The sequence below is a fragment of the Canis lupus genome, chromosome 7 (assembly GCF_048164855.1).
Source record: "Canis lupus baileyi chromosome 7, mCanLup2.hap1, whole genome shotgun sequence".
Taxonomy (NCBI): domain Eukaryota; kingdom Metazoa; phylum Chordata; class Mammalia; order Carnivora; family Canidae; genus Canis; species Canis lupus.
The window spans coordinates 29,045,779-29,064,668 of record NC_132844.1 but is presented as its reverse complement, the minus strand read 5'-3'; the positions used below and the strand labels follow the sequence as shown (position 1 = coordinate 29,064,668).

At 33.6% G+C, this 18,890-nt stretch overlaps 1 protein-coding gene across 11 annotated transcripts in view; it reads left to right on the top strand.

Moving 5' to 3' along the window:
• Nucleotides 1-18,890, top strand: part of DOP1A (DOP1 leucine zipper like protein A) — a 108,337-nt gene that overhangs the window by 47,699 nt on the left and 41,748 nt on the right. For 4 of the 11 annotated variants that reach the window (XM_072832212.1, XM_072832208.1, XM_072832209.1 and 1 more), the window contains 8 exons: nucleotides 2,712-2,810; nucleotides 8,181-8,280; nucleotides 9,042-9,151; nucleotides 10,311-10,419; nucleotides 11,566-11,686; nucleotides 13,178-13,297; nucleotides 15,366-15,480; nucleotides 16,226-16,459. In XM_072832212.1, the coding sequence (XP_072688313.1) occupies nucleotides 2,712-2,810; nucleotides 8,181-8,280; nucleotides 9,042-9,151; nucleotides 10,311-10,419; nucleotides 11,566-11,686; nucleotides 13,178-13,297; nucleotides 15,366-15,480; nucleotides 16,226-16,459 (1,008 nt within the window). Of the gene's footprint in view, nucleotides 1-2,711; nucleotides 2,811-8,180; nucleotides 8,281-9,041; nucleotides 9,152-10,310; nucleotides 10,420-11,565; nucleotides 11,687-13,177; nucleotides 13,298-15,365; nucleotides 15,481-15,843; nucleotides 15,874-16,225; nucleotides 16,460-18,890 lie in introns of all 11 variants that reach the window. The other 7 variants (XM_072832210.1, XM_072832205.1, XM_072832206.1 and 4 more) reach the window with 4 other exon arrangements.

Here is an 18,890-nt window from a genome sequence, read left to right as displayed (position 1 = left end):
GACTGAAATTTTTATGCAGATTTTTGGTTACATTTATTAAATTATAAGTAACGTATACTGAAGACATCTTGTGTGTACAGTTGTATGAATTTGACAAATGTCTACCATCAAGTAACCAATATTATGAACAAGGTAAAGACTATTTACATCACTCAAGAAAGTTCTTCTGTGCCCCTTTGTAGTTACTTCTCTTCCCCTACACTCCCAGGCCCTTACAAATACTGGTCTGATTTCTGTTCCTAAAGTTGTACTTTTTCCAGAATATTATAGAAATGGAATCATACAGTTTCAGCCATTAAGTCTGGTTTCTTTCATTTTTTTTGCAACACATGTGAGGTTCATCCACGGGTATGCACATATCCATGATCCTTTACATTGCTGTGTAGAATCATTTTGCATGAATGCACTGCAGTTTATTTATTCATTTACCAATTAATGAACATTTGTTTCTGGTTTGAGCAATAATGAATAAAGTTGCATACAGTTGTTTGTGGAGACATATGTTTTTATTTCTTGGGGAAATACCTAGGAATGGGATTTCTGGTTCATATAGTAAAGGTACATTTAACTTTTTTTAAATGACAGCTTTATTAAGATAAAATTCACACACCATAAAATGTATCCTTTTGAATGGTACAGTTCAGGGGTTTTTAGTATATTCACAAAGTTGTGTAGTTATCATCTAATTTTTAGAACATTTTCATCACCTTAAAAAGAAACCCCATAGTTATTAATCACACCACCTTTTTCCCTCCCCTCTGTCCCTGGCAGCTGCTAATCTTTCTGTTTCTATAGATTTGCCTATTCTGGACATTTCATACAAATGCAGTTATACACTATATAGCTTTTTATGAATGACTTCTTTCACTTGTCCTAATATTTTTAATATTCATCCATATTGAAGTATGTATGAATACTTCATTCCTTTTTATTGTTGAATAATAGTGCGTTGTAGGGATGATACCACAATTTATATATCTGTCAGATAGGTTTTTTGGGTATTCTGAATAATACTCTGAATATTCATGTGTAAGTTTTTGTGTCAACATAGGTGTTCACTTCATTTAGTAGTGGAATTGCTACATCATATGGTACCTCTGGGTTTAACTTTTTGAGGAATTGGCAAACTTTTCCAAAGTGACTGCACCAATTTACATTTCTGCCAGCAACATATAAGGATTCCCATTTCTCCACATCCTTTTTAACGTTTGTTATTGTCTTTTTATAATAGATATCTTAGCAGGTTTAAGTATTATTTCATTGTGGTTTTGATTTGTATTTCCCTAATGACTAATGACATTGAACATATTTTCTCCTGGTTATTGGCATCTTTATATCTTCTTCCAGGAAATATCTCTTCAGATTCTTTGCCCATTATTTAAACTCTGTTATTCCTCTTTATTGTTGTTGTGTTGTAGGAGTTCTTTATATATTCTGGATGTTAAACCCTTGTATATATGATTTAAAAATATCTTCTCCCATTCTATGGACTATCTTCTTATTTTCTTGATACTGTCCTTTGAAGCACAAAAATTTTAATTTTGATCAAGTCCAGTTTATCTATTTTATCTTTGTGCTATTGGTATTAGATAGTATCCAAGAAATTGTGTCTAATCCAAGATCAGACATTTATTCCTGTTTCTTCTTGTATATGTTTAAGGTTATGAGAAACTGCCAAACGATTTTCCAAAATGACTATACCATTTTTATGCAGATTTTAAAACATATTGTTACATTTCCTTTAAATGACTTAATAGAAATTTTAAACAAATCACTTTATTTCTTTAAAAAATAAATGTCACAATTGGAAAACTATTTATAACATATTCCTGAGTACTATCCTCCATATTATTCAAAAAGCTATAATAAACAAACAAATATTAATAAGTAGAAAAATGGATTTGAACAGATAACCTAAAGGAAATAAAAATAACTCAAACATATGAAAAGATGCTTAACATTGCTTATGATAGAAATAAAAATTTATACCAGGATACCAATTTTCATAAATAGGATTGGCAAAAATAAAAAAATATAGATAAATATGGAAAAACAGAAATCACATAGCTGCTGGGAATATAAATCTATATAACCTTAATGGAAAGCATTACACTATTTATATTACAAATAAATATACCCAAAGACTCAGCAGTACTACTTTAGATTTATCCTACAAGCATACTTGTTTATCTTTGTATTGTATATTGCAGCATTATTTAAGATAGTAAATATGTACAAATAGTATAAATATCCATCATTAGGAGCCTATTAAAAAATTAGGATTCATCTATGAAATAGAGTATTTCTTTGTCCATAAAGAAATAATGAAGCTCTTTATGTAGTGTTAAGGAAAGATCTCCAAAATATATTGTTAAAAAAAAGGCAAAATCTGAGATACATGCATGTGTCTCCTATTTACTTAGTTTTGCAGAAAATATTCATTAGTAATGCTGGTTGCATGTAAAAAGGAAATTGAGTAGTTTGGGGACAAATGTGGTAGAGAACTTTTTGCTGTATACTCTTGTGTGTGCCTTAATTTTTTCTAAACCATCATAATATATTTACCTATTCAAAATAATGTAAATACATTTAATTAGTGATAAGAAAGAAGCATACAGAAGTATTTGTTGGAGAAAATGAAGCATTCTGTTTGCATGGTAAATCTTTCCCAGTGTAATAGACAATAGATATTAAAGGCTCTCTTATTTCAGGTAGAAGCAGTAAGTACTTCGGTGCAGGACTCAAGTGTACTTGTGCAGAGAAGCACACTGGACCTCATACTCTTCTGTTTTCCATTCCATATGAGTCAGGTAAAACATTAATAATATTAATATGAGGAATTCTTTGGAAATCATAGATTCCTGATGCATAGTTACTTTTAAAATTGAATTTAACTTGAATTCTTTTGTTTTATGAACTGGTAAGTACAATACATAATTATGTACAATTCATGCAGGGCTTGAACTCAAGACTCTGAGATCAAGACCTGAGCTGAAATTGAGAGGCAGGCAATCAACTGAGCCACCCAGATGCCCTGAATTAAGTTCCTTTTTTAAAGGGTAGAATTTGACAGAATTTTGAAAAAGAAGAAAAAGGGTTATTGATTTGCATAGGAACACAGGGAATTGAAACAGATTATTTCATAGAATCTTTAAAAATTCTAACCTATTAAAAGAGATAATCATTGCTGGTTCTAAGTAAGGCAGGACTCTGAGACCCAGGCCTTCTACCAAGCTGTTATCTCTGTTCTGATGAAACTTACCTTTACTTGGTTTGGCAATTTGATGATGTATGTCAGACCCTTAGCAGAGTTGGCTCTTTGAAAGCCAGATATTCAGTCACTGTGACATTCTCTAGTACTTTTTTATTACAGATGAAAACAGTTAACAAATCATGAGTGAAGTGTTTCATTGGCGGGACTTAATTTATTATCAGTCTCTTCATTTTTAAAGAAATGGTCTGAATTCTTTTGAGTTCTAAACTTTGGTGAGCTATGTAGAACAACAATGTATGAACATTCAGAATTGAAGAACAAAAGTAGTAAGATACGGAGAATTTCTGCCTTGGAAAAGCATATTTATTTCTAAAAAGTCATTAGCAGAAAACACTACTATTTTGGGATTTTGTAAGAACTATGGTTGGTAGATAACTAGTGAGTTTTCATTATGATCTGCCAAGCTCACATTTTTCTTTATTACTTTATTCAGTTGAAATTGAATTATTAATAATTGAATTTTATAGTTCATTGCCTATATTGTCCCCAATTAGTACATAAACTATCCGCAGTTTCTGTTTTTGAGATTTTCCATCCTTAAACCAGAGGCCTTTATTCTGCCTCTGGCTTTTCACAGAAACACCTGCTGGGATGTCAGAGTGGTCTAAACTTATCAGTATAGGAGTGGGCAAACAGCTCATCGGGTAGTAAGGAGTCTGACTTTTTTAAAAACCCATAAAAGAAAATGAATATGCTAAAGTAATATATATGGCTCAAAAGCCTAAAATAGTTATTATCTGGGTCTTTATTGAAAAAAAGTGTACTGACTTTTACTCTTAAACTTTCCCATTCTTTTCTTCCCTTCCAAGCATTCAACATTGTTTGTCTTTGTCACTGATAGGTGATTCAGCAAGATGGGAGGGATTAAGTCATAGTAGACTTAAATTGGGAAGAACCTAATTTGTAATCTCATTAGACCAGTGTTTTCTCAACCTTTTGTTTATGTGATTTCTTTCAGTACTTTCTTACTCTACCATCTCTGTATTCCTACCAGCCAAGATTTTCTCAAGCCTTACCTTTTATAATTTGTATTATAAAACAATAGCTGTGTTTAATGTTATTTTAAAAGTACATATCCTACCAAGGCCCATTATAATACTTCCCCCATTACTGTACCAAATTTTTAAATTACCTGAGAATATTGATGAAGACAAAATCATATTTGTTCCCCACTTTTCCTCTTTCTATATCTTGCATATAATACATTTTAAGCAAATATTTATTTTAATTATAACTTAAGGGAGCCTTCATTATATTGTCCCAAAAGTGATTACTATTAATAACTTCAGCAGTTAGTGTTTGTAGACTCTTTTTACTTATTTCATGGAAAATTGACCCTAATATCTAATACTTATACCTTTGAGAATTCTTTTCCGTATTAGAAATATGTGGTTATGTCAACAGTAATCAAGGAATGACTTCTTATTTTCTAGAGTAGTTTGAGGAGAGGGGAAGGCACCTGGGTGGCTCAGTCAGTTAAGCAACCAACTCTTGATTACTGCTCTGGTTGTGATCTTAGTGTCCTGAGATTGAGCGTGTGTCAAGCTCCACATTCAGCAGGGAGTCCACTTCTCTCCCTCTCCCTCTGCACCTCCCTCAACATGTGCACTCTCTCTCTCTCTCTCTCTCCCTCTCTCTTTTTTTTTCTGGTTAAAAAAAAAAAGTTGTGTGTGTGTGGTTTTTTAAAATAAAATTAGGGAGACATACGTACTTTTTAAAAAATTTTTAAAATTTATTTATTTGAGAGAGAGAGGGAGAGCAAGCACACATGCAGAGAAGCAGACTCCCATTGAACATAGTGCCAGACAGGGCTTGATTCCACAACCCTGAGATCATCACCTAAGCCAAAATCAAAAGTCTGATGTTTACCCAGCTGATCTACCCAGGTGCCCCAAGACATTAGTCCTTTTCAACATTTTATTAAAATATCTGTAATCTTCATATCTGATGTTAGATTAGCAGTTCTCAAATGCTTTGGTTTTGAGACCCTATTATACTCTTTAAAAATATTGAGGATCCTGGGATGCCTGGGTGGCTCAATTATCACGTTAGCATAGATAACATTTTATGAAAGTAACTCTTTGCCAACACATTAAAAAATTTGGTGAATAGAGTAGCATTGTTTTATTTTTCTGCAATTTCATTAATGTCTGGTCCCACAGTACAGAGCAGAATGCTCATATCTGCTGCATTCAATCCATTTTGTTTTTTTTTTTCTTTTGGTTAAAATATATGGAAAAAATCTGTTCTGACTGATGATATGTAATTAGAAAAGGGAGGAGTGTTTCAGCAGTCTGTTGTTGTTTAAGAAGCATATTCTTCGATACTACACCAAAACTCAATAAGCTGTAGTTTAAAAAAAAATTAGTTGTATTATGGAAGCTGAAACCGAATCAATGAACCTTTCATATTCTGTTTCATGAAAATCTGCTGATCTGTCTTGTACTTTGAATGCATCTTTTATCCAAACAAGATTCTGTTTGTTCGGTTGGTTGGTTTTTGCTGGGCATGAGGTAGAGTTTGAACTCAGGCCCTGAGATAAAGAACCAAGAACCGAGCTGAAGTCAAGAGTCGGTAGCTCAATCAACTGAGCCACCCAGTGCCCACAAACATGCTTTTGTAACATCATGATTGGTTATTTGAAAATGTTAGTTTACTGAATTATGCAGATCTTCCAAAGATTAACACAATAACAAACTATCACATTGCTCACTACTACCGCAGATCTCATCAGTAAAATTTTTTAGGTATTGGGAAGCTTTCAAGCCAAATACAGATTTGCCAAAATTCTAATTTTCTTGGGGAGTCTGGCTGTCTCAGTTGTTAGAGCATGTGACTTTTGATCTTGGGGTTAAATCTGAGCCCCATGTTGGGTGTAAAGGTTATTTATAAGTAAAATCTTAAAACTAAAATTCTAATTTTTTCTTGGAAGCTCAAAATTTATTATCTATAATGATGAATATTAATTGTTTTTCTTAAAGTGACAGCCTCACTTTGTTTATTTTTGAGAAAATATCTGTCAGGTGTTGAAACCTGAGTAATCATAGTTTGTATCAGTCCCTCTTTCAGGCAAAGATGGTAATCAGTAAAAAAAAAAAAAAAAAAATACTGGTAGTACATCTCACAATTCAAACAGGTAAACAGGTGTTTTTCCTCAAGACATCTATCATATATACATCAGTATATGTCAGAAGTGTTTTGTGTATATTCCCCATTTCATTACACAGAATATTAAAAGACTTGTGCTCAGGGGCTAGTGTTTAATAAAATAAACTTTTTCTGCTTCATCAACAGCATTTTTAAGTGAAACTGGCTTTTTTTTGTTGTTGTTAATTTTGCTGAAGTAGTACATGGCAGTAAAAAATACCATGACTACAAGTACAGTAGATGCCACTGCTGTACTGCTTTTGTTCCTGCTAGGGTGCTGGCAGTTTTACTCATTATTGCTTGATCAGAGCAAATGTCAACACATTTCAAAAGGCAGATAACATCTTGGTATTGTTGTGGGTATAGTTTTTACCTTGGGGACTACTGAAAGGGTTTTAGAAATCCCCAGAAGTTCAGGGACCACACTTTAAGACTTGCTTAGATGACTAAAAGGCATTCATGTTCAGATGAGTGACCATAATTTTTCAGCTATTGATGATCTGTGTTCTGTAACATCTCCATTATTTCTCTAACATTCCTTTAAAACAAATAAGCTGAGTGAATCCTTTTCCAGTACTGTCAAGGACCAAAGAGTGAAAAGTTGACAAGTCTATGATTAAGAAGTCTATTCTAGAAAAAAAAAAAAAAAAAAAAAAATCACTTCTCTGTATTCAGGTGAGGCACTAACCAGGTACTTGAATTTGAATTTGATGAAGTACTTAGGCCCTGTGAGGCTCTGGTTTTTTATTCTAGAGTGATTCTTAGACTAGTTGATTTCCACATTAGCTTTTTTTTTTTTTTTTTTTTTTTTAAGATTTTATTTATTCATGAGACACAGAGAGAGAGAGAGGCAGAGACATAGGCAGAAGGAGAAGCAGGCTTCATGTAGGAAGCTCGTTGTGGGACTTGATCCCAGAACTCTGGGATCACGCCCTGGGCCAAAGGCAGACTCTCAACCATTGAGCCACCCAGGCATCCCTCCACATTACCTTCTAATGCTCAGATTCCAAAATACTATTATTAAGTAGCTATCTAGTAATATTCTTAAAATTAACAGCTATTGAATTAGCTGCTTTCCTTTTATCTTTCTTTTAACCTTATCTCTTTTAGCTAAAACCAGACCTTGATTAGGAAATCACTTTTTGAACATCTAATTAAGGCTATTAGGAAAGGCAAAGAAAAAAATGAATTTTCTCTTTATAAAAGAGCTGGAGTAAAATGAAAAATAAGATGTGTTAAAGCTGGATATGGGTACAAAAGCATTCATTATATTGCCTTCTGTATTTTACTATCTGTTTGAAATACTACAAGATAAAAATTTTTAAGAGGTCAAGAAATGAAAGACTTATAATTGATGAAGATAGTGAACTTCTAATGTAATTACTACCAGTTGACACCACTATGAATATGAAAGACTAAATGCATGTGATTTTCTTGAATCTTTTCCATTTTGCTCCATTTTCTTGTTTGTTTTATTTCAAATCTTACTAATATTGGATAGGTTAAAGAACTTTAAACTGGAGATTGAAATAATTGAGTTATGCAGCTAAATAGCTGTGCTTCCTTTTCTTACTGTTTCTGAATCAATAAAATGGAAGTAATCATTCCTGTGTTCAAAAAGTCAAATGAATCTTAAATAAAACTACCTCATAAGCTCTAACGTTCTAAGTTTATTGCAAGGTAGTATTTTTTTAAAGAGGAAAAAAAGGAATGTGTTTTTATATGTGATTAAGTACAACTACATTTCTCACTTTTTCAGGCCACTCGACCAGATATGATCAGGATCTTGTCAGCAGCCCTTCATGTGGTATTGAGGAGGGATATGTCCCTGAACCGAAGACTTTATGCATGGCTTCTTGGTAGGTGTTTGGTGTGTATTGTCCTAGCTGAGGAAAGATAGAAATTCCCCATACATAAATATTATCAAGTTATGTGTATGTCCTAAGTAAAGAAACTAATACTTTGCTTGAATAGACAATAAAAAAATATAAATGGTATTTTCTATTATTTGAAGAAATTTCAAAATCTTCTTAAGAGAGGCTATTTTAACCCATAAGTTGTGTTTTCTTTGACAAGATTTTTTTCCACTTATAAGTTGAGGCTTTTATACTGTGAATATGTAGACAAAGCAAGATAAATTAATAACCAAAGTAATAACATAATTTTCAAAACTTTGAAGTCATCAAAAGAATCAGAACTATTACTACTGTCCCACACATGGCTCCTTAACAATCTCCCACTCAAGCAGTAAGTTCTTTGTTCTTCCATACTTTTTGTGAGTGTTTGGCCTGTCTTCACAACTCCTTACTGTCCAGAGTGAAAAGATACAATATATCTTAACTTGGATTTTCTGACTCTTCAGCTATTTCACTGTTTGTAAGATTAAAAAAAAAAATAAAAAAAAGGCAGGATAATGCTGGAATACTATGATACTCACTTACATATTGAATTGGTTTCCCTTTATTAAACTATCTAAAATGATCTCTCTTGCTGACATTGATTGGGCTACTAATTGGTAAGTGTTTGGTGCTGTTTTTGAGATATTTGTTGTTTTGGTCTTTAGTGAACAACAGTTTTGAGAATTCCATTTTAATTTATTTTGCTGTTTGTTTCCATGGAGGTTTTGATAACAACGGTGCTATCATAGGACCCAGAAGCACAAGACACAGTAATCCTGAAGAACATGCCACTTACTATTTCACTACCTTTTCAAAAGAATTGTTGGTGCAGGTAATAAACGCTTTCACTTTATTTTTTGGTTACTCCCTGATCAGTGAGTTACTCAACAAATGTAAGTTCCTGTCTTAATTGAATTAGTATGTCTGGACACCTGGGTGGCTCAGCAGTTAAGCCCCTGCCTTCAGCTCAGGGTGTGATCCTGGAGTCCCAGGATCCAGTCCCACATTGGGTTCCCTGCATGGAGCCTGCTTCTCCCTCTGCCTACGTCTCTGCCTCTCTCTGTGTCTCTTATGAATAAATAAATAAAATCTTTAAAAAAAAAAAAAAAAGAATTAGTTTGTCATGGAAGGGTGGAAACAAGGCTCACAAATATCCTAACAATGACTATAACAAGCAAATGATTACAATAAAATGGGTAAGTAATCTTTAGATTTACTTCCAATTAAGTACAGAGATTTTTTTTACTTTGTTATGACTTTATTAATACATAGTTTCAGCTTCTCACCTCTCTGCCCTATGAATTGGAGATCTTCCAAAAATGAGCTAGGACCTGCGTTATTTCCTCTGAAGCCTCTTGGAAATTTGGGTTGCAAAAGGAATCTAAATGTGGTAAAATTACTGTTGTAATGGGAAAGTTAAAATGAGCCATAGTTTTATTTTTTATTATTTTTATTTTAATTATGAGATATTCAAGGTAACTCAAACAGGAAATACATGGTTTCTGAAGCATTTTTAAGTGAGTGAGGTTATAGGAATTCAGTTTTGAGTTACCAGTGGGAAGACAATTGCATAGTAGCAGATGCTGTCATGGTACTATGCCATACAGTACCTGTATGTTGATGAGACCTGTTGATGATGCTGTTATATTAAATAGAAACATTTTTATCTTTTAGGCAAAAAGTTAAAGTAACTCATGAATTTTTCTAGATTTTTTTAACTTTTCCACTTTTTTTTCTAGAGAAATGTAAGCACTCTTTTTTTTTCTCAAGATGGATGAATATAACTTTTTTCCCCCTTAGCAGAGGAAAAAACCTAACTTCAGTGAAAGAACTTAAGAAAAGCAATAGATGTATATGTGCTGCCAAAGCGAGCACAGAAAAGCAATAGATCTAAATCTCTATTACATATGGTCGTATTTAATTTTTTCCTTAAGAAAAAAGTATTTGCATCTGTTTATTTAAATGACTAATATCCTTTTTCTTTTTTAAAGGCAATGGTGGGGATCTTACAAGTGAATGGATTTGGAGAAGAGAGCACTTTAATGCAGGATCTAAAACCTTTTCGTATTTTAATCAGTTTACTTGACAAACCTGAGCTAGGTAATATATACTGTCCTAGGGCGTAAGATCATGTGTGGTTGTTTTGTACTGCCTCATAATAAAAGTAAGACAAAGTCATGACATAGAGAAATTGCTGTTTTTGAGGTGGCCTTCAAATACAGGTTCTCAACAATTTCTTAACTCTAGAACGTTAAGAAGATACAAATGTATATACCCAACCCATTTGTTCTCATATTTTACCTTGTACTATGTATGTAATGTATGTATGTAACGGAAGAGGCATTTTAAAGATAATATCTAAGCTCTTCTTAATCCTGATTAACTGAAGCATCTATGATCTGTCATGACTGTCTGTCTTATAGTTCACAAAATTCAAGTACTTGAGCAAAAGATATCTAGGTTCTCTCTCTCAGCTTAATTCCCCATGTCCCCTTTGTTTTGTGTGTTCTCCCTTTCTCCACTGTATATTTCTCGGATATTAGGTCTATTAGGAAGTTCATTATGGCACCTGAGACAGAAATTAAGAAAAACCAAAAATATTAGAAACAATAAAATGAAATATAAAATGTGTAGTTTTATTAAATTATATGCAGATGTTTTAGCAAATATGCATGTCTTCTCACCAACTCTTAAAAATGCAAAATTTTAAATATAAAAACAAGTTGTATTGATGGCTTTGATAATTTATTTTTAGCTGTTGTGCGATAATAGATGAAGCTCAGAAATTTTTTTAAGGAGATTGGCATCTGTTGTAGCCAAGTTTTTTTCAAATCATTTAAAATAATATCAGTAGTAATAAAAGTATTTATTGAATACTTAATATATTCTGGGAACTATGCTACCAACCTTATAAATAATTTTTCCTAACCCTGTAACAGCCCTGTAATTTTGGTATCATCCTCATTCTAGGCAAGGAAACCAAAACTCAGAGAAGTTAAATAACTTTTCCAAGGATGTTGCTATTAACTGCCAAACACACTTGCTTGATTCTATAATTTTTAGAATGTCAATCTGTTAAATAAACATTTGTTCAGATCAAAATGTGAAGTTTAATGTAGCTTCTAGAAAAAATTATTTTTTTCAAAATAGTTGTTTTAAAGCATCCTGTAATCAGGCCAATTTGTAAATAATCCTGATTTGTCAATGCTAATTAATTATTGTCTTTAATATGTATATTAATTTTAGGACCTGTAATTCTGGAAGATGTCCTAATTGAAGTATTTAGAACATTATATTCTCAATGCAAAGCAGAATTGGATCTTCAAATGGAACCACCCTTCAGCAAGGATCATGCTCAGTTAAGCAGGTGGATTACCAAAAAACTAAGCATGGATACAAAAATGTCCTTATTTATTAATATTCATGAAGTAGACACTGCTCTATGAAATTTGTGTTCCTGAGTATCTGATTTTGAATACTACTGTATTTTGGCAATATGAACTTTCATGATTAACTGTGCTGATCTTTGAAGTAGGCATTTTATAGTAGAACCACCACGTTCCAGGGTTGGTTCTCAATCTAACTCATTAGAATACTAAGTTTTAACAGTTAATATGAAGATAAAGATTCCAGGGAGTTTATTCACACTTTCCAAACTCAAAGGAGATTAACTGCCACATGCCAGTTAGTAATGGAAATTGTACCTTGCTTGGTACTGGGCCTGGTTGTTTGGGTGGGGTTGTGCCTCTTGGTTACTCAACACACTCAGGAGACCAAATCACAGTTCAGAAAAAGATTGAACTTGGAGTTAAATGAATCAAAGGGCACCAGGTGTTATTTCAACATTTTTTTTTTCAAGTTGTGGTTATTTCTTCTTTCAGGTATATATACAAATATGTATTTTTTTAATGCCTGGGAAAAGTCATGGAATATTAGCATATCCTTTTCTCTAACTCGGTGGTAGATTCATGTTGACAATGTCATAACCATAAAGTCTCATCTGTCATTATAACAAAGGTTTCAAGACTATAGTTCCTTTTACATAATTTGCATTCCATTTGTGTCTCTTCAGTGAGGCTTTGGAGATAACCTGGGCTTTCCTAAAACACAATTTTACATATTAAAACATTTTAGGAAAAAAAATTTTTAAAAAAAGAAAAAATAAATAAAACATTTTAGGACAGTTTCTGATTTCTGATAAATATCCCTGTACTTTTTGTTTGAGAAGTTAATATTGACTACCCTGGTACCCGATTTCATTCTTTACACTGCCTGATAATCTATATTGCCCCATAGCATACTCAGTGAGTCTTTTGTGCTATTGACAGTACCGCACTATAAATAAAAACAACTGTTTTAGCTGTTAGGAAAGGTGGCAGGAGATGATAGGAAAGTGGGTGGTTAATAGGCCAGAGGACCCCCCCTTGAAATAAGTTTTTTTTTTCCCTGATGGAATTTTAGTAATAATGGCAATTTATGGTATTATTTTGTTTTTCAGCTAAGAATAATAATTTTCAAGGAAAATAAAAGAATGTAGTGCCAAATAACAGGTCCTCAGGGTTCAAAAATAACTTGTTCTTTTGCTGGAAGCACAGCTATTTTTTCTTCTCGAAGGCTCATTTCTGATCTTGATCCATACATTTGAGTTATGAAAACCTGACTTTGGAAAAGTAACCACATACAAAGTAATAGAGTGTCAGTATATAAAAATTATTTGTTGCAATTTTCTCACTAGCAAATGTTCTAGCAAATACCTAGGAATATGTACTGTCCTAACAACATTGTACTCAAATTTAATTCTGAAAAAATAAATGTTAATATTTCTTAGTTTTTGTTTGTTTCTCTTTTCCTTTTTTAGTAAATTAAGGGAAAATAAGAAAACAGCAGAGCTGATTAAAACTGCCAACCTTCTTTTTAATTCCTTTGAGCCTTACTATATGTGGGATTACGTTGCACGTTGGTTTGAAGAATGTTGTAGGTATGTTAAACTGTTTCATTCATTTTAATTTAGTAGCATCCAAAGCCAATTTTAAGTTTTTGAGTCTAACGAAAAGAATGTTCTTTTATATATTCTACTACTACTGACAACTATTAATTATTTAGTAGCCATAATCTGGCTCTGTCGTGTCACTTAGAACCATTGATCATATGCTTTTGAAGTTGAAAAGGAGTTTAGAAAACAAGGTATTTAGTCACCAACATAGCTGAAAGATTTTCTCTCTCCAGTTTATAGTAATCCAGTTTTTCTTCATTGTTAAGAAAATAACAAATTTGTGGCTGCTGCCTCAGTATACTTTACCAAAATGATTCCCACTTTTAATAACAAAAAATTCCTAGGAGATTCTTGTGTTTTTAAACTCCTAGAGCTTGCCCATTTTGTCACTGGTGAGTGATAAAAGCCCTCTACCTCTTAGGACATAAAGTATAAAAACTCTGAAAACCCAAGAATACTGTGAACCTGAGTGGAATGAATCTGTGGATTCTAGACAAAATCCTCTCAGAACCAGATTAACCTCTCAAGCCCTGGGAGCATGTAGTCAAAAAGTAAGCATGTACAATCTTGGAATTAGAAGTCTTTTAAAAATATGAAACATTAATCCCTTTAATGGTTTAGAAAGTTGTTTGCTTACTCATTCAACAGATAATGAGCACCTGGGAATATAGACAGCCCCTGTCTTCAAATACCTTATAATGGGAACAAGTGAAACATGCACATGCTTATTCTTAGAATTAAATTAAAAGTTACAGATATGTTGGGGCTCCTGGGTGGCTTAGTCATTGAAGCATCTGCCATAGGCCCAGGTCATGATCACAGGGTCCTGGGATCAAGCCCAGGTCAAGCTCCTTGCTCAGCAGATAGTCTGCTTCTCCCTCTCCCTCTGCTCTCCCCCCCCCCCCCCCCGCTTGTGCTGGTGCTCTCTCTTTCTCATAAATAAATAAATAAACAGACTTTTTAAAAAAGGTTACAGATGCCTTAATATATTAAAATGTAGTAGGAATGTTGAAGAATAATGAGTATCTTTTTGCCACCTAGCCCTGGGTTTCCACCTTCACAAACACTCATCCATTCTTCTTTGCCCTTCTGTACTATTCCCTGAACACACATCGATTGACTGAACCTTCACTCCTGCTGCTGAGTCTTCATTTGTGCTATTTCTTCTAAAACATTCTTCCCCTTAGCTCATCTGGGAGATCAATAGCTTTCCTTTCTTTTTTTTTTTTTTTTAAGATTTTATTTATTTATTCATTAGAGACAGAGAGAGAGGCAGAGACACAGGCAGAGAGAGAAGCAGGCTCCTCGCAGGGAGCCCGATGCAGGACACGATCCCAGGACCGTGGGATCTTGTCTTGAGCCAAAGGCAGACGTTCAACCTCCTGAGCCACCCAGGCGTCCCTTCTATGACTCCCTTAAATCTCCCATCAGAATCAATTCCTGCACTGCCATATTGTTACATTTATTTATCTATACAGTTTTATTTCTTGCTTGTTAGGGACTCTGTCATATTCTTTGCGTCTTCAGAGTGTAGGGCAATATATGGTCTAGGACTAATATGATTTAAAGTGAATGTTTGTTGGAGGAATGAGTCAGAAGAGGTTTCCTGGTGGAGACACCTTTTGATCTCAGACCTTGAAGGATGGATGCATTCTGAATTTGAGAGAATGAGTTTGAGGGAAGATGGCGAATCAGGAGGACAAGTTGGTATTAAAAAAAAAGCCCCAAGGTTATAAATCAAGCAACAAGCAATCCGTTTTAACTAGAGATGATATGTGTAGTGGAAACCATGGGAAATAAGTCCAAAAGAGTGAGAGCCACCCAGAACACTTGGAAGAGGGTGAGCATTCCAGGGAGAGTTATAAGCCTAGGAATATTGCTTTGGAAATTTTTCACTTAGAGTTAAGTGTTCTAGGGGAACGGAAATGTTCACAGGGACATCAATGTGTGTGTCCCAGTGTTGACTCTCATTAAAAAGAACGTGATGTATGTATGATATAAATATACATACCACTTGGTAGTATACTCAATAAAGTGAATTTTGTCCTTTTAGGAGAACATTGCATGCCAGACTTCAGATTGGGCCTGGAGATAGTAGTGAGTCATCTGAGTTACAGCTAACGAATTTCTGCTTACTGGTGGATTTTTTGTTGGATATAGTTTCTTTGGTAAGACCACTTTGGTAAAAAAGTATTGAAGAAACGTAATAACATAGTTCAAATATTTCATTTGGAGATAGACCTCATCTGTCAATAAATTTTCTCTTCAATGTTAAATTGATTTTTTTTTCCCCTTTTGGCAAAGCTTTTTTTTCCTATGAATTTTTCCAAGTTTTGTCCTCTGATATATATATGTCTTATGTAATACATGGAATATACTTCACAACTGCATGTTACTGAAATCCTAAATGTTAATGTATAGTGGTTTAATGCTGCATTTATATTTAACTAATAATTCTTTCTGTTAAATGAAGACTGTTGGAAATCTTTTCTCCTTTTCTCTCCTGCATTCTTTGCTTTCTCATTTTGAAGCCTACTAGAAGTATGAGGGTGCTGTGTCAGGTATGATATTTGGCCTGTTTTGTCTTGAACTGATTGCATTCACTTTTGTTATAGTTTCAGTAATATAGCAGATAAAACTGGGGTTATTTTATAATATATACCTTGAAGTACTTAAATTGAGAATTTGGGAATAGAAATTTTATAAGCCAGTAATAACATGACCATACAATGTTAATTAAGAGCATGATACATATAAAGTATTACAGATGAGTAAAATTATTTCTTTTGTGTTACGTACATTAAAAATAAATGAAATAATAGAATTTTATGGATATATATGTGTATATATATATATATATATATATATACACATATATATATAAACTTTTGTCATTTCATTTTTCATCTTCAGGAGACTTACATTGAAATCCAGACAGAACACTTGCCCCAGTTGCTGCTCAGGATGATTTCTGCCCTGACAAGCCATCTCCAGACATTGCACTTGTCTGAACTCACAGATTCACTCAGGCTCTGCTCAAAGATCCTTAGCAAGGTTCAACCTCCACTCTTATCTGCCAGCTCTGGAGGTGTGTTGCAATTTACAAGTGGGCAGAGCAACTCAGTCAAAGAATGGGAAGACAAAAAGGTAAGGTTTGCTATTATTTTTGGTATTAGACCGACTGTATTTCTTCAAAGCAGACTAGTTTATATATAGTCATTTAAATATTATTGAATTTTTTTTTTAGATTCAGTTGTTGTGGCAGTAGACCATCTCTTAGGCTTTTGGCAATTTAGCTGTCTATATCAGCCCTCCACTAAAAATATAATTAAGCAAGATATGTAATTTTTAACTTTCTGGTAGCCATATTAAAAAACAGAAACAGGGATCCCTGGGTGGCCCAGCGGTTTAGCGCCTGCCTTTGGCCCAGGGTGCGATCCTGGAGACCCGGGATCGAATCCCACATCAGGCTCCCGGTGCATGGAGCCTGCTTCTCCCTCTGCCTATGTCTCTGCCTCTCTCTCTCTCTCTGTGACTATCATAAATAAATAAAAATTTAAAAAAAAAAAAAGTAAAAAAAAAAAAAACAGAAACAGGTGAAAATAATTTAATTATATTTTATTTAGCCCAATATAGCTAATATATTATTTTAGCATATAATCAATATAAAATTGATGTAATATTTTAAAAATGAGGTATTTTACATTTCTTTTTTGTACTAAGTCTTCAAAATTCCAGCATGCATTTTATATTTACAGCATTGAATTGCAAAATTTTTATCAGAAATAATTGATCTGTATTTAATTTTATAGTGTACGTTTAAAAAACTAAATTCACATACCAAGTTATTCTAAACCTATGTAAAAGTTGTATCATAACTAAAACATTACTTTTTTGAACTTTAATTAAAAAAAAATTTAGTTCCTTTGCCAGATCAGCCATATTGGAAGAGCTTAGTAGCCACATGTGGCTACCATATTGGATAGCAGGTTTATTTTTTATTTATTTATTTATTTTTAATTTTATTTATTTATGATAGTCACACAGAGAGAGAGAGAGAGAGGCAGAGACACAGGCAGAGGGAGAAGCAGGCTCCATGCACCGGGAGCCCGACGTGGGATTCAATCCCGGGTCTCCAGGATCGTGCCCTGGGCCAAAGGCAGGTGCTAAACCGCTCTGGGGTTTAGCGGATCCCTGGACAGCGGGTTTATAGTCTAAACTGTACTGGTCCTTTTCACATATACACTAAATTTTTGTGTGTGTGCTCTTCTTGATACCTAGAATCTTTCTGCTCAATTCAATCTTCCAGATTCTTAATGCCAGCTTTCTAATTTTAAATAGAATTACGTAATTTTAATTTCTGGCCATAGTATCATACTTAAAACAACTGTGATGCACCTATGGAAAAAAACACATAGATAATTCCATTGAATTTAGGCACTATTTTAAAAACAAAGATTTAAAATTTTCTCTTATTTGGGATTCATTACCTAAATCCTGGGTTTGTATAGTTGCCCTTTTTTTTTTTTTCAGTTGCTTTTTAAAATTTTTTTACAGCTAGCAAAATATTTTATCAGGATCATCTAATATAACCTTTCCCATCAAGTATTAATCTTAAAACTTTTTTTTTTTAAGATTTTATTTATTTATTCATGAGAGACACAGACAGAGAGACAGAGAGAGAGAGGCAGAGACACAGGCAGAGGGAGAAGCAGGCTCCATGCAGGAAGCCTGACGTGGGACCTGATCCCAGGACCCTGAGATCACAACCTGGGCCAAAGGCAGGCACCCAACCGCTGAGCAATTCAGGTGTCCCAATCTTAAAAACTTTTTTAGTGAACTTTTTAAATGTATTGTTTTTCATATATGAAAAGAATGTCCCTGACCCATGTTCAGTTTAAACATATCCCAGGATTATCTTACATAAACCAAAACCAGTCTCTTATTTTCGTTCCTACCTGTTTATTATTTATATGTGATACATAATACTGATTCTGTTAGGAGAATTGATTTTGTTCTATTTCCTTAATTTATGCCTCTAGGATGTACTTAGAAATAAACCTAAAATAGTTGCTAACTGCTTTGTTTTTTGTTCTTTTTTTTTTTAAGATTTATTTATTTATTCATGAGAGACACTGAGAAAGAGAGGTAGAGACATAGGCAGCAGGAGAAGCATGCTCCTTGCATGGAGTCTGATGCAGGACTCGATCCCCGGATCCCAGGGGTCATGAGCCAAAGGCAGGAGCCCCCAACTGCTGAGACATCCTGGCATCCCTGTTTTTTGAATGAGATTAGTTCAAAATGGGAGGACTTCAGCACTCTCATTAGCATATTCAAATATGTATTTATTATATAGAAAACATCTAGAGGCACTTATTGATGGTTATAGGTTAAGGTAAATGGGAACATACATTCATAATTGGGTATTAACTTGAAAGTATGCTTTACCCTCTCCTCTCTCTTTGGTTCTCTTCTGTATTCTCAGACTATATGTGTTCTTCCCTTTTCTTTTACCAAAGCACACTGATATTATCTTCACTGAAATGTCTAAAATTTATTATATTTGAAAGCTGAGGGT